The sequence below is a fragment of the Phascolarctos cinereus genome, unplaced genomic scaffold (assembly GCF_003287225.1).
Source record: "Phascolarctos cinereus isolate Bilbo 61053 unplaced genomic scaffold, phaCin_HiC Scaffold_8;HRSCAF=390, whole genome shotgun sequence".
NCBI classification, from domain to species: domain Eukaryota; kingdom Metazoa; phylum Chordata; class Mammalia; order Diprotodontia; family Phascolarctidae; genus Phascolarctos; species Phascolarctos cinereus.
Genome location: NW_027556291.1, coordinates 38,876,051 through 38,898,539, shown reverse-complemented (window position 1 = coordinate 38,898,539; position 22,489 = coordinate 38,876,051). Strand labels below are relative to the sequence as shown.

The following is a 22,489-nucleotide window of genomic DNA, read 5'->3' as shown; positions in this document are numbered from 1 at the left end:
GGAAATTGACGTATGGCCATGGCTGGCAGCATGAAGTTCACTAAGAGTAGGTGTGCAGATGTGCCCATGATTACTTTCATGGTTTCAAGTATTATATAATGACATTGACCTTTTCAAGAAATGGCCTGGCATGGGAACACTGTGTTTTACTTTCAAAAATGAGATTTACTATTAATGAAAGTACTGTAGGTTTTGCAAATCCTTAGATTCTGGAAGACAAAATTTACCTTTCAATGGTTTGGGAAGGAAGTGTGCTGCCGGCTTATTTTTCTTCACATGGTTTCCTTTCATTATTTCTCCTTCTTTGTTAAGCCCCAAATACCATCCTCTGCCCGACTGCTGCTGTCTATATATCATTGATGAATATGTCACATAATAATTTTCAAACACCGATTCTTTGAACTTGCATTCAGGGGTGAAATGTTCCTGTGAAAACATAAACGACATGTATATGGTTAGACACTCATGTGAAATCATTTAGTATTCATTGTCCTGTGTTGTCTTGTACCTTTAGAAATGAAGCATTGGTGATATAAACATTAACCAAATAGGAAGCTGGAAAAGCAAAATAAGACAAACAATTTTGTGATACCAAGAAAATTTCCAGGGAGGCATCATTGACCATCAGCCAGCTGTCTCCCTGCTCGATAATGGGAACTTTTCACAACAGACAGTAATACTATTCCATACAAATAGAGAAGTACCCGCATTCTCTAGAAGCATATGTAGGAAAAATGTCAAAGCTGAGAGAGAACACGGAATTCAATGCTCAGGGATTGAGCCTGAGAAAGGGAATATACACTCGGTTGCTTCATGAATTCCAGTCAAGTAAAAGTACCCGTTTTTAGAGATTCTTAAAGCCTTTTTCCATGATGGCCCCAATGTATGTTTGATGAAGAAGGCTACAGTCCAATCCATGGGAAAGGGGGCAAGATTTAGAGACCAACGACCCAACTTCAATCTCGGTTCTGCTACTTTTTGCCTTTTGAGCTTGTTGCATGCCAGGGCTGTCTTTGTATGTCCTGCTCTTAGCAAAGTATCAGGTACACATAAGGGGCTCAATAAATCCTAGTTGACTCACTGACCTTGGACTAATCCCTTACTCTTCCTGGGCCTCAGTTTCCTCATCTGTAAAATTCAGGGCTTGGATTAGAGTGCCTTTGAGGTTCCTTCTAGCTCTTGACTTAGGACAGTATGATTACTGCTAGGATACAAACTCATCTGATGAGATTCATGATTCAGTTTTTGATTACTCAGGCTGATATGGGTGAGTCATGTATGATGAACGACCTTGAAGCCCAAGTACATATTCAGAAACATTCAGTGACTGTATCATTCTATGATTCAGTAATAATAACAACACTGTTAAGGCTCCATATTTTGAGCTTTTTTTAAAAAGAGAGCTTTACAACATAGCTCTCTCTTTGGAGCAAAATGATTTAGTAAGATGGAAGACCATTTGGCCTAAAATTGGGGTGGGGGACCTATGGCCTCAAGGCCACATGTGCTCTTCTACGTCCTTGGGTGCAGCCTTTTGACTGAGTCCAAGTTTCACAGAAAAAAAATCCTTTTATTAAGGGGATTTGTTCTGTGAAATTTGGCTTTAAAGGGCCGCACTTGAGGATTTAAGAGGGCCACATGTGGCCTCAAGGCTGCAGGTTCCCCACCTCTGAACTAGACATTCAATTAAAGGTGACTTTCTACTTAATATTCCTCTTCACATTTTAATTTTGCCTTCTTACCACCCCCCCCCCAAAATTACAAACAGTTCTGCCTCTTTAACTCTTTAGAGAAAATTAGATGCTTTATAATCCCAGAAGAGAGAAGTGGATGGTATCAGACATTGGTAGCTTGCTAGTGGCAACAGAACAGATCCCATACCATTTAGATTCATGATGACTCTATATGTTTAATGGGTCCAGAGATATTCTGAGGAGACAGCCACCTATAAATACCTAAGAACCAAAAGCAAGATATTGGTCAGGTCCATTTCCCAGACTTTTTTAGGACTTAAGATCAAAATTTAGGGGAAAAAAAGATAGCCTTGTAAATAATCTAAGAGAGAAAACATAAGTACGAAAGGATTTGTATTACCTAGGATAATGGGAAATTCTGAAAATCACTTTGACACTTATATGGGAAATGGTTGGAACTGGGAAGAGAAGAGGCAAGGAAAACAATTAGGAGGCTGTTGCAATAGTTCAGGCAAGAGGTGATGGAGGCATAAAATAAAGTGGTAGCTGCAGACGTAGGGAGATGGAGACATATTTGAGATGTTGTAGAGGAAGAAATGGCAAGGTTGGGCAGGTGATTAGATAAATAGAGAGAGAGAGAGAGAGGAGTTTAGGAAGACACTAAAATAGATAGTAATAAGGAAGTTTAGAAGAAGAAAGAGCTTGGTAGGGAAAGGTATATCTCTTGTATGTATTCATTATGTATATGTTGTTTCACCTATTAGAATATCAGTACCTTGAAGCAAGTACGGCTTTTACCTTTCTTTGTATTTCCCAGTGCTAGGAATGGCACCTGGCAGATAAACATTTCCTATACGTTTGCTCATTGACAGGCAGAGCAAGGGATAGATTTTTAATCTTCTGGTTCTTTCCCATCACTGTTGCTCTAAGTAAGAGGTTTCCCATGGACAGATGCTCACACTATATGAGAAAACAATATTATTTTTCTTTCTTTTCTCAATTAAGAATGTGCTAAGTCTAATGGCTTGATCTGCAGATTAACCAAGGAGTAGGATAGGCAAAGTGAAGAGCTGAAGAGCACCCTGGTCCCAAAGGGATGCCCGGCAAATGGAAGGACCCTGAAGATGCTCCCCACACTGAGGCATTCTGGCAAGTGTTGAGAATGCCATCTCCCTGCTCTCAGTGTGATGCTTGTTCTGGAACATTCTGCCTACAGTTCTCCCTGGAGCTGGTGCTCACCAACTGAGCAGGGAAGGCCAAATCCTTGGCCAGACACAGCCACTTTACTCTCATAGGCAGAGAGGTCCTCGTGGGAATGTGTACACTGCCCTGCTCCCCACTGCATCTGCTGGAGAGTTAAGTGATGGTCTTAAAGAATATGTGTGTGTGTGTGTGTGTGTGTGTGTGTGTGTGTGTGTGTGTGTGTAAGGTATGCAAAAAGCACATAAACAGTCTGGGGTACAGCTTGAGATGGTGGGATGGAGTCCAAAAAGGCCAGGAGTCTGTTGGGGGCCACTTGATAAACCCCTAGCACTATGCTCTATACTTAGTAGGCTCTCACTAAATACTTGATTCACGTAATAAATGAATGCACTACTGAGCCTCTGACATTTCCTAATTCATCCCACAGTGCAGCAACACAGAAAGAACTTGGCAGGACTTAAGAAAACAAAAAAGAAAGTCATTTATGATTTGGTGATCATGGGGCATACATTTCTCTTCTGCATTTCTTTAAGAGGAAAAAAGTCTAATTTCTCAAGCGATCAATCTTTCTTCAAAATCTTTATTTCTTGTCCTCAAGTCTATTGCCCTTTAAACTTTCATCGTTTCTTTTTGAGACATAGTGACTATTTTATCCAAGGAATCCATAAAATTTAAGTTATAATGATCATATTTTAGATAGGAAAATGGAAGGCCTGACATGCTGGTTAACCTAAGAACAAAATCTAACACTCCCCCTTGTTTATTTCTTGAATTATGGGATAACAGTCGTTTTGAGATTAGAATCCTGTGATCTGAGAGAAAAAAAAAATGTGGAAGCTCTGTAAGGGGGAAGCTCAGCTGTGAAATGAAAGCATACAGTACAGGACTTAAGCCTCTCCCACCTGGAGATGTCCTTGATTAAGTCAGTCCATATTCATTCATCACTAATCATTTGCCTATTTAGAAGATTACCATATGGAAAAAGATGGCAGTATAAACGGCAGTTAGCATTACTGGGCAGAGATAAAGATCTTTTTGACTACTAGTTCAGGATTCTAGACTGACTAAAGATACTATATTATGATGGCTCTGTCACACAGGCTTCAGGGTAGAAAAAAGAAAGCTCCACATGCCATAGCATCCACGTATAAGCAATGGTTATGATAAATCATGCTCTTGTCAAATGCATGGTTAAATGCCTACATGGCTTGGGTGAAAAGGGGGCAGATTGGGACAGCCCTGGCTCAGTGTGCCTCTTATGTATTACTCACTCCTCCTTGTCCTCTAGAGGCCACCATATGAGACTCTACTTCAAGAAGTCATTTCATAAAAATGTGTTTCTTGCCTATTTTCCAAAGACCATAATGCACAAAGCTACCCAGGGGAGACTGTCTGGGCACCCCACTGGTAGAAGCAACAAAGAAGGATTAAAACAAATGGCAAAACCAGCTCTCTGAAGTGCTCCTTTTTCTTAAGCCTTAGCTGCTGGTAGCAGAAGTCACAGATATGAGCAAAGAAGAGTAATGAAACATTGCCATTTGATGTATTTTGAGGTGAACATGGAAATGGAAAGGAAAAGGATAAGTTCCAGGAACCTTGACAACATTATTAGTACATATCTTCCAAACTGTAGAATGATTTTGGCCCTCTTCTGTGACATGACCTCAAAAACCATACAAAAGCTCTAAGTTAATACAACATATTAGAAAAAAGGTAACTACAGCAGAATGAGGACAGTTGCCAGCAGCTGTAGGGTCTCATAGATTTGGAGAGTTGAGATAAGAAACAAAGAGCAAGATCAGGATATTCAATTTAATTCCAGTGCCTTCCCTCTATTATTTCCTAGTGTGAGTGAGTGTGTGTGTGTGTATGTGTGTGTGTATTGGGGGGGGGGGTCTCCTCCATTAATTGTAAGCTCCTTCAGGGCAGGGCCTGTCTTTTGCTTCTTTTTGTATTCCCAGCACTTAGCACAGTGCCTAGCACACAGCAGTGCTTAATAAATGTTTACAGATTGATTTATACTAAATGCAAGTTCCTATGCCAGACACTAGAGACAGAACAATGAAAAATACAGCCCCCCCCCCCCCCGAGGAGGTTACAGTCTAGTAGAAAGACTATGGTTATGTTCAGAAATGAATGTTCTGTGTATATACTATCTCTAAAGAGTATAAGAAGCACAAAAAAGGCATTCAAAATTCTCTAGGAAAATTTCCGAGCTCACTTTCAGCTGGAGAGGGAGGAGGATCAGCAAGGTTTTTATGGAACAAGATCAATGTGCCTAGAAAATAATAGTGTTTCAAATAACCCTGGTTAGTCTACTTTTGAATTTTCCTTTAAGGGAGGAGGCCAGTATTTCAATTACATGTGACTACTGGGAAAACATAACAAACCAAAAGCAGAGAATTTAGGGATCTGAGTTGAAGAAGGACATATGAAGGTGATTTGGACAATTCAGAAAATATGAAGAAAGCCACATGTTGTTAGATGGGAGGATATGAAGAGGAAGCCAACTGGAGTAACAGATAAAGAAGAAGCTTCAGAGCTGAAGAAGGAAATTGGGAAGACAAAGGAAAGGCTGCAGCCTATAACTGTCAAGGTGCTAAGAAGTAGAAAAGGTGCTGAGATGAGGAGACTGAGGAATGCCAAAGTTTAAGATCCCCACAAAAGCTACTAACAACAAGGGGCTGAGGAAAACTACAATAGCATCCAAGAAGGGACTCATGAGACTGCCCTGTATGGGTCTACCCTCTCCAAATAAAAATACAGATTTGTGAACGGACAAAAGACAAGTATAGAACTTAGTATTTGTCCTAAGGTGGCTATGGAGGAACACAATTTGAGGAGATCATGGGAGCATAGATCCTTGGTGGGAGGGGCCCTGAGAGCACATCACTTACAATCCCCTCATTTCACCAAGGTAGATACTGATGTCCAGAAAAGGGGAATGACTTAAGATCATAGATACAGAGCTGGAAGGAACTAGAGAGGGCATCAATTCTAATCTCAATATTTTACAGTCAAGTAAACTGAAGATACAAGAGAAAAAGTCACTCAGGAGCAGAGGGTTAGATTAAGAATGAGAAGGCTCTCAGATGCCATTGAGTCCAATCCTTCATTTCACATGTAGCAGGATTTGGAAGGTGCATGCACAGATACTCTCGTGAAAACTTCTGGGAACTCCAAGGACACAGCTCAGTCAATGCTGAAGAGCTATGTGACTACAGATGATGAAGCAAGCCCTTTATTGGCCACGAAGTAAGAAGAGCTAATCACTCAGTAGATGAATAAAAGGACCTTATTCACCACCTGGTGTGCACCTCCTTTTCTTGTCTGCTGAGTGTAGTAAGAATCTTCCCTCTTCTCCTTGGAGGAGGACAGGTCTCATCACTTTTTCCTCAAACTGGCCAAATGATGAACTGCATGGAAAGGTTCAGAGAAGCTGTATCCCTTGGTCACACATGACTGGTTAAAGGAGTAGTCATATATTTTATAATATACAAACTAGTATTGATGACTTCTTTTTTATGTCAGTTATTTTTCTAACTAGATCCTTCCTACAATCCTTCTCAGAGAACCATCCCTTATAATACACAATACAAAAGTGTAAAAAAGAGAGGAAAAGTTCCCTAAAACTAACCAATATCTCATAAAATCTAATGTTATATACAGTATTTACCACCTGCAAAAGAAAACGGCAGGCAGGAAGGGTACTTTTCCACCTTTTTTCGAGCCAAGCATGTTCATTACAATTTTGAAGCATCCATTTTTGATGGTTTTGATGTTGTTACATATACTTATGTCATAGTGTTAAATGTTTTACTGGCTCTGCATACTTTACTTGACACCAGGTCATATCATATACATCTTGTCATGTTTCTCTGTATTCATCATGTTTGTTGATTCTAACAGCATACTAATATTCCATTAGTTATAAGTACTACAATTTGTTTAGCCATTTCCCAAATGATAGGTATCCTCATTGTTTCTACTCCTTTAATGTCACAAAAAGGTGCTGCAATAAATATTCTGGTAAGCATGAGACATTTCTTTATAAGTGACTTTCTTGGAGTAAAAACCTGACAATGGAATCTCTGGCTCAAAGCATATTTTAGTCACTTTCTTTTAAATATCCACTTTCCATAATCCTAATAATAGTTACGTTATAGTTATTCCGTTTTAAGTCTTATCGAGGTATACACCTGATTTATATTGTACTTAGTAACCTTCTACTTACTAAAGGGAGAAGCACAACCTAAGAAAAATCCTAGGTTAAATATTTTTCCTCAAAACTCCTGGTTGGAAATGTAAACAACCAAAGGGAAGGAGAAAAGGAGCTTGGCCACTTTCATGACAGGCTAACCTCCTGCAAGACTAACCTCAATCACAGCTTGCATCAGTCCAGGGCAGAGCAGATCCTCCTGGGAGAAACTGAAGTCATAGTGACTGAGTCTGCTGGGCCCAGCAACCTTTCTAACTGTTATGAAGAAACTGAAATTCTGAGAGGCCAAGTGACATAGGATTAAAGGATCATACATTATTAGCTAGAAGGGACTTGAAAGCTGATCGACTCCAACAATAACATTTTACAGATTAGGAAATTTAAGTCCTGAGAGGAGAAATGACTTAGGACCATGGGGTCAAAGAACGAGAGCTGGATGGGAACTTAGTCCATCTAGTCCAGCCTCATTTTACACACAGAGGTGGCTGGGACAAAACTGGGAATGTCCTTCTGGGGCAAGTCCCTTTTGCATATGACAGACCCTCTCTACTAGGAACTTCCAAAGACATAAAGTACACACAGAACCCAGTGCTGATGAAGAAGCAAGTCCTTCATTGGTTTTGTGCTAAGACTACTGTATTTCAAAATAGAAAGCCTTGACCATCCATTTCCTAGCATATTCTTTTCCCATCAGCTGAGCAGAGCAGGAAGCAATGAGTTTGTCCCTGGGATGGTGGAAGAAGGCCTGGTGTCCTGAACTGACTCAGGCAGGAAAAGGTAACTTGGCATAACCGAAATCTGAAACATTTCTGTGGGCCTTGGCTAGCCTAAGGAAACTTTGGAGGAAGCTGGAGACAAAGGCAGCCAGAAGGATGAAGGGTCTTGTGCTTTTAAATAAAGAAATAAGACCTTCATTAGTATCAGAGGAGTAATACTCAGATATTAAAAAAAGGACTTGACCTATCTTTCAGTGAATTCTTTCCCCATCCACTAATCATATCAAGAAATCAGGCACTGGAGATCTCTTTGAAGTCCCAGGTAGAAAAATGGGGTTTGTGAATTCATGGTGTATGCGCCTTGATGATCATGAAGAAGCTTCTTGGGACACCAGAGACAAGATGGCTGCGATGTTCAAGGGCTTTGTGCTTTGAGATGAAGAAGCAAGCCTTTAATTAGCAGCAGTTGTGCAATATCACTCAACTACCAGAAAAAGGGCTTGACCCGCCATCTCTCCATGTGTTCTTTTCCAAAAGCTGAGCAGAATAGGAATCAATGAGTATCTCTCTAGAATGGCAGAGGAAGGTGTAGAATCCATCAATATCTCAGGTAGAAATAGAAAACTTCATCTATAAGAAATATAATATATATTTTGGAGCCATATTGAGCTGGAGGAAACCACTGAGAAAAGCAGGGACATGATGGCTGTAATGCTGAAAGGCCCTGTGTGCTAAGATGAAGAAGCAAGCCCTTCATAAGTATCTGAGTAATATCACTCAGATATGAAAAAAAGGTTTGACCCACCACCATCTTCTGTCCTCTTCTTTTCCCATCAAGTGAGGATAGGAGGAATCTAAAAGCCTCCTTTGTAGGGTGGGGCCCTTCCCTAGTGTGGGTTTAAAAAAGGAAATACACCTATATGGTCTCTAACACATAGGTGGGATTTTGGTGACCACAGGGTAAATTCCATGGGCATCTGGGATAAGATGGCCCCAATCACAAAGAGCATTGTGTTTGAAGATGAAGAAGCAAGCCCTTCATTTGTAGCTGAGTAAGATAACTCACTGCTAAAAAAAAAAAAGGGCTTGCCCCACCATCTCCCACAGTCTTCTTTTGCCATCAGCTGAGCAGGGCAGAATCTAAGATCCTCCTTTCTGGTGACATCAAGAAGAGGTTCGTGCCTTTCCCTGTCCCATATGGAAATAAAGAATTACACAGCTATCATAGGGCCCTTGTGAGTCCGAGGAAACTTTGGAGGACCCTAGGGAAATGATGACCCATGTATGGAAGGGCCTTGTGCCTAAAGATGAAGTAGACCCTTGAATAGCACTAAGATAATTCATTTATTAAGGGAAAGGCTTGACCCACCATCTCCCAGTGGTTTTTTTTTCCAAAGAGATGCACATAGCATGAATCTAAGAGCTTTTCCCTGAAATTAAGTAAGAGGGATTGGTACCTTTTCCCTATGATAAGCCAAAATAAGCAATGGCACATACATGGCATCAAAAATATTTGGGGGCCCAGGTAAACCTAAAGAATGCCAGGGGATGTCAGGGAGACGATGGCACCAGTGCTCAATAGCCTTACATATGGAAGTCAAGAAGGAAGCCTTTTATTTGTGACTGAATAAAATAATAAGGAAAGATGCTGCCCCTCCATATCCCAGTGTCTTTGTTTCCCATCAGCCAAGCACAGGTTGAACCTCAGAGCCATATTCGGGAAGATTTCAGCAAAGGCAGGAACCTTTCTCTATTCAAGAGGGAAAATAGGGAACTGCACAAATGAGGCATATTAAGGAGTCTCAGAGAAATTAAGGAAATGTTCAGGGATGCCAAAGTGAAAATGCTTCCAGAGCTGAAGGGTGTTGTGGTGTGAGATGAAGAAGCAATCCCTTCCTTCATGTCTGAGTAATATCTCTAAATAAGAATGTCAGGGGCTTGGCTTGCCTCGCCTACCCCATGTGTCTTCATTTCCTAATCAGTTGAGCAGAGCTTGACTATGAGAGCTCACTTTGGAGGAGTTGGAGAGGGGGAGTTACCCTACCCTGTTCAAAGGAGAAAGAGGAAACTGTACATGTAAGTTATCTAACACGTATTAGGTGACGGCAAGCCTAAGGACTATTTGTGGATGACAGGGTCAAGATGTCTCCCAAGCTGAAGGGTGCTGTGTTGTGAAATGATGGAGCAAACCCTTACTTTCTGTCTTAGTAACATCTCTAAGGCAAAAGGGCAAGGGCTAGCCCCATCATCTCAGTGGGTCTTCTTTTCCCATCAGCCATGCAAAATTTGCAACTCATATCTCCATTCTAGAGGAATTGGGCAGAGGCAAATGTAATCTTTTACTCTTCCAGAGAAAAATAAGGAATAACATCTATTAGACATCTAATACAGGTTTAAGGGACTGGCGAATCTAAGGATTATTTAGGGATGACAGGGTAAAGATACCTCCAAAATTGAAGGGTATTGTGCTGTGAGATGAAGGAGCAATCCCTTTCTTTCTGCTTGAATAACACCTATCAGAGTGATGAAGGGGCAGCTACGTGGTGCAGTGCATAGAGTACCTGACCTGGACTCAGGAAGATCTGAGTTAAAATCTGGCCTCAGACACTTACCAGCTGTGTGACCCCGGGCAAGTTGCTTAACCCCTATTTGCCTCAGTTCCTCCTTTACAAAAATGGGTACAATACTGGAGAAGGAAATGGCAAATGACTCTAGCATCTTTGCCTAAAAAACACCCACGGACAAGTCCGTGGGATTACATAGAGTTGGATATGACTGAAGTATAAGAACATCAGATAGATGGGTAAGGGCTTTCCTCATCAAATGAATATAGTTTCAATCTCAGAACCTCATTCTGGAGGTTTGGGGCAGGGGAGATGCTCTTCCACAGGCAGAACTGCATAAAGATGGCATATAACACATATTTTGGGTTCTTGGTGAACCTAAGGAAGTTGGTTGTCACTGGTAGGGAAAGGATAAGTCCTGAGCTGAAGGGTGTTGGGCTTCGAGATGAAGGTACAAACTCTCTCTTTTGGTCTCAGTAACATTTCTCAGTTGGAAAGGAAAGACCATACCCCATCAAGTGAGTAGATCCTCTTATAAGCAGAGCAAACCTTGAATACAAGAGGATCATTTTGTAGGGGCTGGGCAAGGGCCTCTTCTCTTGCTGGAGTGAAATGGGGATCTGCACACACAAAGCACCTAATATAGACTGGGGACCTCACCAATCCTAAGGAAACATTTGGGAATGAGAGGGTCAATGTGTATCTAAAGTAGAAGGCTGCTGTGCAATGAAATGAAAGAATAATCTCTACCTTTCTATCTGAGTAATGCTGATCAGCTAGACTGGTTATAAGAGCATTGCTGGCCATGTCAGTGGGTCTTCCTTTCCCATCAACTGAGCAGACCCTGCATCTGAAAGCCACGGTCTACCGGTTTAGGGTGGGGCATGTGCCCTTCTGGGCTTCAGGGAGGAATGCATAAAGAAACTGTATATAGAAGACATACAAAACATATTTCAAGAATTCGGCAACTTGGTAACCTTTTGATGATGAAAGGGGACAGATGACTCCAGCGCAGAAGATTGTGGGGTTGTGAGATGAAGGAGCAACCCCTTCCTTTATATCAGATTTAGATTTATCTAATATATTGGCAAGGGCTTGCCCTGCCATCTCAGTGGGTCTTCCATTTCAATCAGTTGAGCACATCTTCCAGTGGTGGAAGCCTTTCCCTGTACCAGAGGAGAATGTGAAACTACATACACAAGACATTCAATATATTTAGGGCCCTTCAAGAGTCCAAGGAACTTTTCAGTGATGTCAAGGTAAAGAAGATTCCAGAGCTGAAGGGTGTTGAGCTGTGAGATGAAGGAGCAATCCCATTCCATTCTATTAATATCTATCAGATAGATGATCAAGGGCTTGCACCACCAACTCAGGGGGGTCTTCCTTTCCCATCAGCTGAGAATAAACTTCATCTCAGAGCCTCATTTGGAAGGATTTGGGGCAGGCATAAATGTCCTTTAAAAGGGCAACAGCACATACAAGCCATTTAATACAAGTCTGAGGGCAACAGTGATCTGAAGATACAACTGGGAATGAGAGAGTAAAGACGCCACCAAAGTTGAACGGTGTTGTGCTGTCAGATGAAAGACCAAACCCTTCCTTCATATTAGACTAACATTTACCTAATATTTGGGCAAGGGCTTGCCCTACCATCTCAGTAGGTCTTCCTTTCCCATCAGCTGAGCCTACCTCATACTGGAGGTGTCAGGCAGGGGCCAATAACCTTCATTTGCCTGGGGGCTAATGAATAAATTGCACATGCAAAACATCTACTACAGGGCTAGGGACACTGGTGAGTCTAAGGACTCTTTGGAGATGACAGGGTCAAGAGGTTCCAAAGTTGAAGGGTGTTGTGCTGGGAGATGAAGGAGCAATTCCTTCCACTCTAACTAATAAACATCTACTAGTTAGCTGGGTAAGGGCTTGCCCTGCCATCTCAGTGGGTCCTGCTTTCTCATCAGTTGAGCATGCAAGAGCATCACTCTGGAGGCGCTGGGAAGGTGTCAATAACTTCCTTTCCTGGGCAGAAATAACCAACTACACATGCAATGCCTAATATTGGTCTGAGAATGTTGGTGAGCCTAACGACTATTTGGAGATTACAGAGGCAAGTTGATGGGTGTTGTGCTGGAAGATGAAAGAACAATTCCTCCCCCTCTAACTAAGTAATATCTATTAGTTAGTTGGGTAAGGGCTTGCCCCGCCATCTCAGTGGGTCTTCCTTTCCCATCAGTGGAACAGAGCTTGCATCTCAGAACCTCATACTGGACATCGGAGAGCCTAAGAACTATTTGGAGATGACAAGGGCAAAATGCCCCCAAAGCAGAAGGGTGTTGAATTATGAGATGAAGGAGTAATCTGTTTGCACTCTAACAGATAAATATCTATTAGTTAGTTGGGTAAAGGCTAGCCCCTCCACCTCAGGGGTCCTCCTTTCCCAGCAGCTGAGTATCCCAAAACAGCATTTTGGAGGTGTTGCACAGGGGCTGATGTCCTCTCTTCTGGGAGGAAATAAGCAACTACACATGCAATGCATCTAATACTAGTTTGAGTATATAGATGAGCTAAGGGACTATGTGGGTATGGTAGGGACAAGATTTCTCCAAAGTTGAAGGGTGTTGTGCTGTGAGACGAAAGGGCTATTCCTTGCCCTTTAAAAGATTAAAATCTATTAATTAGGTGGGTGATGGCTTGTCCCACCATCTCAGTGGGTCCTCCCTTCTCAGAGCTGAGTAGATCTTGTATCTTAGAACCTCATTCTGGAAGTGTTGGGCAGGGGCTTGATGGAGGGTGTTATTCTGTGAGATGAAGGAGTAGTGCCTTCCCCCACTCAACAGATGAACATCTATTCATCAGTGTGGTAAGGGCTTGCCCCTTCATCTCAGTGGGGCCTCCTTTCCCATTAGTTTAACATTCAAGAACCTCATTCTAGAGGTATTGGGCAGGAGATGTGTTTCCCTTTTCTGGGAGGAGACACGTTATTATACATGAAACTCATCTAACTGGAGTTTGAAGATGTTGGGGCAAGCCTAAAGACTATTTGGGAATGACTAGAACAAGATGTCCCCAAAACTGAAGGGTGTTGTGCTGCGAGATGGAGCTATTCTTCCCCCCCTAACAGATTAAAATCTATTAGTTAGTTGGGTAAGGGCTTGCATTGCCATCTCAATGGGCCTTCATTCCCATCGGCTGAGCAGAGCGAGCTTGCATCTCAGATACACATTCTTAATGTGTTGGGCAGAGGCTGATGTCCTTCACTTTCCTGGGGTAAAATGAGTATCTACACATGCAAAGCATTTAAGACCAGCTTGGGGACACTGGTAAACCTATGAACTATTGGGAGATGACAGGGGCAAGATGCCTCCAAAGCTGAAGAGTGTTGTGCTGTGAGATGAAGGAGCTATTCCTTCCCCCTCTAACAGATTAAAATCTATTAGTTAGTTGGGTAAGGGCTTGCATCGCCATCTCAGTGGGTCCCCCTTTCCCATCAGCTGAGTATCCTCAAACCTCATTACAGAGATGTTTGGCAGGGGATGACATATTTCTCTTTTCTTCAGGGAAATAAACAACTACACATGCAATGCATCTGATTTTGGTTTGCAGATGTGGCAAGCCTAGAATTATTTGGGAATGAGGGGGTGCAAGATGCCTCCAAAGCTGAACAATGTTATGTTGTGAGATGAAGGAGTAGTACCTTCCCCTACCCTAACAGATTAGTACCTATTACTCAGTAGGGCAAAGGCTTGCCCCTCTATCTCAGTGAGACCTCTTTTCCCATCAGCTGAGCATCCAAGGGCCTCATTCTGGAAGTGGTGGGCAAGGGCCACAGTCCTCTTTTCTGGGGGGAAATAAAATCTACATGTGCAATGTATCTAACACTGATTTGATCATCTCAACAAACCTAAGGACTATTTGGGGAAGAGGGGGCAAGATGCCTCCAAAGCTGAAAGGAGCTGTGATGTGAGATGAAGGAGCTATTCCTTGCCCCCTAACAGATTAACATCTATTAGTTAGGTGGGTAAGGGCTTGCCCCGCCATCACAGTGGGTCTTCCTTTCTCTTCAGCTGAGGATACATTGCCTAATCAGAACCTCTTCTGGAGGCTTGATGATGTTTACTTTTCTGAGAGGAAAGAAGCAACTACACGTGCAAAGAATCTACAAGATTTGAGCATATTAGTCAACCTAAGAACAATTTGGGAATGATGGGTACAAGATGCCTCCAAAGCTGAAGGGTGTTGTGTTGTGAGATGAAGGAGTAGTACCGCCCCCTACCCTAACAGATAAACACGTATTAAACAGTGGGATAAGGGCTTGACCCTCCATCTTAGTAGGACCTCCTTTCCCATCAGCTGAGTATCAGAGAACCTCATTATGGAAGTGCTGGGCAGGGGTCAATGACCTTCCATTTTCTAGAAGGAAATAAGTTATTACACAAACAATGCATCTAATAGTCATTTGAGCATACTGGCGAGCCTAAGAACTATTTGGGAATGATGGGGTGCAAGATGCCTCCAAAGCTGAAGGGTGTTGTGTTGTGAGATGAAGGAGTAGCACCTTCCCCCACCCTAATGGATTAACACCTATTAAACAGTGGGGTAAGGGCTTGCCCCTCCATCTCAGTGGGACCTCCTTTCCCATCAACTGTGTATCCAAGAAGCTCATTCTGGAGGCACTGGGCAGAGGTCAAGGGCCTTGTCTTTTCTAGAAGGAAATAAGTTATTACACATGCAATGCATCTAATAGTCATTTGAGCATTTTGGCGATTCTAAGAACCATCTGGGAAAGACAGGCATAAGATGCCTCCAAAGCTGAAGGGTGTTGTGTTGTGAGATGAAGGAGTAGCACCTTCCCCCACCCTAATGGATTAACACCTATTAAACGGTGGGGTAAGGGCTTGCCCCTCCATCTCAGTGGGATCTCCTTTCCCATCAGCTGAGTTTCAGAAAACCTCATTCTGGAGGGACTGTCCAGGAGTCAGTGTTCTCTTTTCTGGAAGGAAATCAGTTATTAAACATGAGATTAACCTAAAGAAGGTTTGAGCATAATAGCGAGCCTGAGAACTATTTGGGAAAGACAGGCGCAAGATGTCTCCAAAGCTGAAGGATGTTGCGCTGTGAGATGAAGGAGCAATCCCTTCCTTTTGATCTGAGTGACATCTATCAGACCAAATGGTAAGGGCTGGCCCCTCCATCTCCGTGGGACCTCTTTTCCCATTAGCTTAGCATCTAAGAAGCTCATTCTGAAGGTACTGGGCAGAGGTCAACGGCCTTCTCTTTTCTGGAAGAAAATAAGTTATTACACATACAATGCATCTAATAGTGGTTTGAGCATACTGGCGAGCCTAAGAACTATTTGGGAATGATGGGGTGCAAGATGCCTCCAAAGCTGAAGGGTGTTGTGTTGTGAGATGAAGGAGTAGCACCTTCCCCCACCCTAATGGATTAACACCTATTAAACGGTGGGGTAAGGGCTTGCCCCTCCATCTCAATGGGACCTCCTTTCCCATCAACTGTGTATCCAAGAAGCTCATTCTGGAGGCAGAGGTCAACGGCCTTCTCTTTTCTAGAAGGAAATAAGTTATTACACATGCAATGCATCTAATAGTCATTTGAGCATATTGGCGATTCTAAGAACCATCTGGGAAAGACAGGCATAAGATGCCTCCAAAGCTGAAGGGTGTTGTGTTGTGAGATGAAGGAGTAGCACCTTCCCCCACCCTAATGGATTAACACCTATTAAACGGTGGGGTAAGGGCTTGCCCCTCCATCTCAGTGGGACCTCCTTTCCCATCAACTGTGTATCCAAGAAGCTCATTCTGGAGGCACTGGGCAGAGGTCAAGGGCCTTGTCTTTTCTAGAAGGAAATAAGTTATTACACATGCAATGCATCTAATAGTCATTTAAGCATATTGGCGATTCTAAGAACCATTTGGGAAAGACAGGCATAAGATGCCTCCAAAGCTGAAGGGTGTTGTGTTGTGAGATGAAGGAGTAGTACCTTCCCCCACCCTAACAGATTAACACCTATTAAACAGTGGGGTAAGGGCTTGCCCCTCCATCTTACTGGGACCTCTTTTCCCATCAGCTGAATATCAGAAAACCTCATTCTGGAGGGATTGTCCAGGAGTCAATGTTCTCTCTTCTGGAAGGAAATCAGGTACTATACATGCAATTAACCTAAAGAGGGTTTAAGCATAATGGCGAGCCTGAGAACTATTTGGGAAAGATAGGCGCAAGATGCCTCCAAAGGTGAACAGTGTTGTGCTGTGAGATGAAGGAGCAATCCCTTCTTTTTGATCTGAGTGACAGCTATCAGACCAAAGGGTAAGGGCTGGCCCCTCCATCTCAGTGGGACTTCTTTTCCATCAGCTGAGCATCAGAAAACCTCATGCTGGAGAGGTTGGGCTGATGTGTTTCTCTTTTCTGGGAGGAAATAAGTTATTACACATGCAATGCATCCAACAGTGGTTTAAGTATATTGATGAGCCTAAGAACTATTTAGGAAAGACAGGCGCAAGATGCCTCCAAAGCTGAAGGGTGTTGTGTTGTGAGATGAAGGAGTAGCACCTTCCCCCACCCTAACAGATCAACACCTATTAAACAGTGGGGTAAGGGCTTGCCCCTCCATCTCAATGGGACCTTCTTTCCCATCAACTGTGTATCCAAGAAGCTCATTCTGGAGGTGTTGGGCTGGGATCGATGGCCTTCTCTTTACTAAAAGGAAATAAGTTATTACACATGCAATGCATCTAATAGTCATTTGAGCACACTGATGAGCCTAAGAAGTATTTGGGAAAGACAGGCACAAGATGTCTCCAAAACTGAAGGATGTTATGCTGTAAGATGAAGGAGTAGCACCTTCCCCCACCCTAACAGATTAACACCTATTAAACAGTGGGGTAAGGGCTTGCCCCTCCATCTTAGTGGGACCTCTTTTCCCATCAGCTGAATATCAGAAAACCTCATTCTGGAGGGATTGTCCAGGAGTCAATGTTATCTTTTCTGGAAGGAAATCAGTTACTACACATGCGATTAACCTAAAGAGGGTTTGAGCATAATGGCGAGCCTGAGAACTATTTGGGAAAGACAGGCGCAAGATGCCTCCAAAAGTGAACAGTGTTGTGTTGTGAGATGAAGGAGCAATCCCTTCGTTTTGATCTGAGTGACAGCTATCAGACCAAAGGGTAAGGGCTGGCCCCTCCGTCTCAGTGGGACTTCTTTCCCATCAGCTGAGCATCAGAAAACCTCGTTCTGGAGAGACTGGGGTGACATGTTTCTGTTTTCTGGGAGGAAAGAAGTTATTACATATACAATGCATTTAATAGTGGTTTGAGCATATTGGCAAGCCTAAGAACTATTTGGGAATGATGGGGTGCAAGATGCCTCCAAAGCTGAAGGGTGTTGTGTTGTGAGATGAAGGAGTAGCACCTTCCCCCACCCTAATGGATTAACACCTATTAAACAGTGGGGTAAGGGCTTGCCCCTCCATCTCAGTGGGACCTCCTTTCCCATCAACTGTGTATCCAAGAAGCTCATTCTGGAGGCACTGGGCAGAGGTCAAGGGCCTTGTCTTTTCTAGAAGGAAATAAGTTATTACACATGCAATGCATCTAATAGTCATTTGAGCATTTTGGCGATTCTAAGAACCATCTGGGAAAGACAGGCATAAGATGCCTCCAAAGCTGAAGGGTGTTGTGTTGTGAGATGAAGGAGTAGCACCTTCCCCCACCCTAATGGATTAACACCTATTAAACGGTGGGGTAAGGGCTTGCCCCTCCATCTCAGTGGGACTTCCTTTCCCATCAACTGTGTATCCAAGAAGATCATTCTAGAGGTACTGGGCAGAGGTCAACGGCCTTCTCTTTTCTGGAAAGAAATAAGTTATTACACATGTAATGCATACAATAGTGGTTTAAACATATTGGTGCCTAAGAACCATTTGGGAAAGACAGGCACAAGATGCCTCCAAAGCTGAAGGGTGTTGTGTTGTGAGATGAAGGAGTAGTACCTTCCTCCACCCTAACAGATTAACACCTATTAAACAGTGGGGTAAGGGCTTGCCCCTCCATCTCAGTGGGACTGCCTTTCCCAGCAACTGTATAACCAAGAACCTCATTCTGGAGGTATTGTCCAGGAGTCAATGTTCTCTTTTCTGGAAGGAAATCAGGCACTACACATACAATTAACCTAAAGAGGGTTTGAGCATAATGGCAAGCCTAAGAACTATTTGGGAAAGATGGGTGCAAGATACTTCCAAATTGAAGGTGTTGTGTTTTAAGATAAAGAAGTAGCACCTTCCCCCACCCTAACAGATTAACACCTATTAAACAGTGGGGTAAGGGCTTGCCCCTCCATCTCAGTGGGACCTCCTTTCCCAGCAACTGTATATCCAAGAACCTCATTCTGGAGGTATTGTCCAGAGGTTGATGTGCTTCTGTTTTCTGGGAGAAATAAGTTATTGCACAAGCAATGCATCTAATAATGGTTTGAGAATACTGGCAAGCTTAAGAACTATTTGAGAAAGACGGGCGCAAGATGCCTCCAAAGGTGAACAGTGTTGTGCTGTGAGATGAAGGAGCAATCCCTTCCTTTTGATCTGAGTGACATCTATCAAACCAAATGGTAAGGGCTGACCCCTCCATCTCCGTGGGACCTCTTTTCCCATTAGCTTAGCATCTAAGAAGCTCATTCTGAAGGTACTGGGCAGAGGTCAACGGCCTTCTCTTTTCTGGAAGAAAATAAGTTATTACACATACAATGCATCCTAACAGTGGTTTCAGCATACTGGTGAGCCTAAGAACTATTTGAGAAAGACAGGTGCAAGATGCCTCCAAAGATGTGCTGTGAGATGAAGGAGTAGTACCTTGCCCCCACCCTAACAGATCAACACCTATTAAACAGTGGGGTAAGGGCTTGCCCCTCCATCTCAGTGGGACCTCCTTTTACACCAATCAAACATCTAAGAACCTCATTCTGGAGGTGCTGGGCAAAGGATGATGTATTTCTCTTTTCTGGAGAAAGAAGTTATTATATATGCAATACACGTAATAATGCTCTGAGCATATCAGCAAGCCTAAGACCTATCTGGGAATGACGGGCACAAGATGCCTCCAAAGCCGAAGGATATTGCGCTGTGAGATGAAGGAGCAATCCCTTCCTTTTGATCTGAGTGACATCTATCAGACTAAATGGTAAGAGCTGGCCCCTCCATTTCAATGGGACTTCTTTTCCCATCAACTGAGCATCCAAGAAGCTCATTCTGGAGCGCAGAGGCCAATGGTCTTCTCTTTCCTAGAAGGAAATAAGTTACTATCCATGCATACATCTAATAGTGGTTTGAGCATGTCAGCGTGCCTAAAAACTATTTGGGAAAGACAGGCGCAAGATGCCTCAAAAGTTGAAGGATGTTGTATTATGAGATGAAGGAATAGTACCTTGCCCCCACCCTAACAGATCAACACCTATTAAACAGTGGGGTAAGGGCTTACCCTTCCATCTCAGCATCTCAGTGGATCCTCCTTTTGCATCAACTGAGCACCTAAAAACCTCATTTTGGAGTTGCTGGGTAGAGGCCGATATTCTTTTTGTTTCTGGGAGGAAGTAAGATATTACCAATGTAATACATCTAATAGCAGTTTGAGGTTATCGGCAAGCCTAAGGTTTATCTGGAGGGATCAGGGGCAAGATGCCACCAAAGCTGAAAGGTGCTGTGCTATGAGACTAAGTAGCAACCCTTTCCTTTTCATCTATAAGGGCTTGCCCTTCCATCTCAGAGGGTTCTCTTTTCCTATCAGCTGAGCATACTTTGCATCTAAGAACCTCATTTTAGAGGTGTTGGGCAGGGGCCCATGACTTTACCACATGCAATGTATCTAATACAGGTTTGAAGATGTTGGTGAGCCTGAGGAATATTTGGGGATGACTATGACCAGGTGTCTCCAAAGCAGAAGGATACTGTGCTGCGAGGTGAAGGGGCAATCCCTCCCTTTATATTGTCACATTTAACTAATGTGAGGCGCCTCAGAGCCTCATTTTGGTGGTGTTGGGCTGGGACCAATTCCATTTCCTTTTCTAAGGGGGAAATGGAGAAGAACTGCACATACAAAGCCTCTAATACTGCTTTCAATGTGTTGGTAAGCCTAAGGAACATCTGGGGAAGAATGGGTCAAGATGCCTCCAACGCTGAAAAGTGCTGTGCTGTGAGATGAAGGAACAAACCCTTCCTTTATATTGGATTAACATATATCCAATATTTGGGCAAGGGCTTGTCCCGCCGTTTCAGTGGGTCCTTCCCATCAGCTGAACATAATTTGTTTTGAAGAGCTTCATTTTGAAGGTTTTTAGCAGGAGTGGATGCCCTTCCCTGTTTCATAAGGAAATGGATGACTCCACATTCAAAGCATCTAATACAGATTAAAGGAAGTGTGTGAATCTGACATTTGGTGATGAGAGGGTTGAGATGCCTCCAAAGGGGAAGGATGTTATGCTGTGAGATGAAGGAGAAAGCCCTTCCTTTCTATCTGATTAACATTTATCAGAGAGTTGGGTAAGGGCTTGCCCCCCCATCTCAGTGTGTCTTCATTTCCTACCAGTTTATCAAAGCATATACCTCAGAGCCTCATTCTGCAAGTTTTGGGAAGCAGCAGATCCCTTTCTTTTTCCCAGGAAGAAATGAGCAACTGCACATACAAAACATCTAACTAAATTTGGGGGCTCATCAATGAGCCTTTGGAGTGACAAGGTCAAATTGCCAATGTTCTTCCCTATGCCAGGGAAGGATGGGCACCTGTATGTACAAGACACCTAATATATATTTGGTGGCTTTGGCTAACCTTAGGAAACTTTTGGTGATGGCAGGGTAAGGATGACTCCAGAGGTGAAGAGCATTGGGCTTTGAGGTAAAGGTGCAATCCACTTCTTTCTCTCTGAGCAACATCTCTCAGCTGGAAAGGATAAAGTCCCATCTTGTCCCTGGGCCTTCTTTTATATCAGCTGAGCATGGCTTACATCTTAGATCCTGTTTCTGGTGGTTTTGGAGATGGCTGAACGTCCTTCCCTTTTCTAGGGGGAAATGCATATGCAGAGCATCCAGTACATATCTGGAGTTGTTGGTGAGCCTCTGGGAACTTCTGCAGATTGCAGGGTCAGGATGACTGTAAAGCTTAAGGCTATTGTGCTGTGAGATGAAGGAGCAACACCTTCCTTTCTATGTGATTAACTTCTGTCAGGCAGATTGATTAGGGCATGTCCCACCACCTCATTGGTCTTCCTTTCCCATCAGCTAAGCATACCTTACATCTCGCTAACTCATTTTGGATATTTTTGTCAGAGGCCAATGACCTTCCCTGTTCAATGGAAAAAAGGGCAACTGTTTATGCAAGACATCTAATAAAGGTTTGGGGTCATTAGAGAGCCTAAGGGAACATGTAGAAATGACAGAGTCAAGACACTGCTGAAGCATTTTGGGCTGTGAAAGGGAAGGAGCAAACCTTTCCTTTGTATGAATAATATTTATCTAATATTTGGGTAAGGGACTGTCCCACCATCTCAGAGGCCCTCCATTCCCATTAGCTGACCACAGCTTTATCTTACGGCTCACTCTAGAGGTTTTGTGCAAGGGCAGACACCCTTCTCTATTCTCGAGGGAAATGTGTATCCACATATAAAAAGCATATGACACATGGCTTCAGGGAGCCTAAGAAATCTTTCAGAGATGGCAATCTAAGGATGGCTCCAGAGCTAAATGCTTTGGGGCTGTGAGATGAAGGAGTAATCCCTGCCTTTTGGTCTCAGCAATCTCTCTTCTGGAATGGAAAGAGCTTTCCCTGTCAATGGAGTGTATCTTCCTTTCTCATCAGGTGAGCACAGCCTGAATCTCTAAGCATCATTCTGGGAGGTGTTAAACAGAAACCTATGCACTTTCCTTTTCTGAAGGGAAATGGGTGACTGCACATACGATGCCTCTAAGATGGATTTGAAGAACCTAAATATATTTCAGTTATGACAAGGTGAAGATGACAGTAGAGCTGAGGGGTAGTGGGCTCTGAGGTGAAGGAGCAATCCACTTTTTCTACATATCAGACTAACCTTTAT

General features: G+C 43.1%; 1 protein-coding gene across 3 annotated transcripts in view; it reads right to left on the bottom strand.

The window, feature by feature from the left end:
• Positions 1-22,489, bottom strand: part of FGF13 (fibroblast growth factor 13) — a 499,700-nt gene that overhangs the window by 5,709 nt on the left and 471,502 nt on the right. For all 3 annotated transcript variants that reach the window (XM_020971767.2, XM_020971771.2, XM_020971769.2), the window contains one exon: positions 228-426. In XM_020971767.2, coding sequence (XP_020827426.1) covers positions 228-426 — 199 coding nt within the window. The remainder of the gene's footprint in view (positions 1-227; positions 427-22,489) is intronic.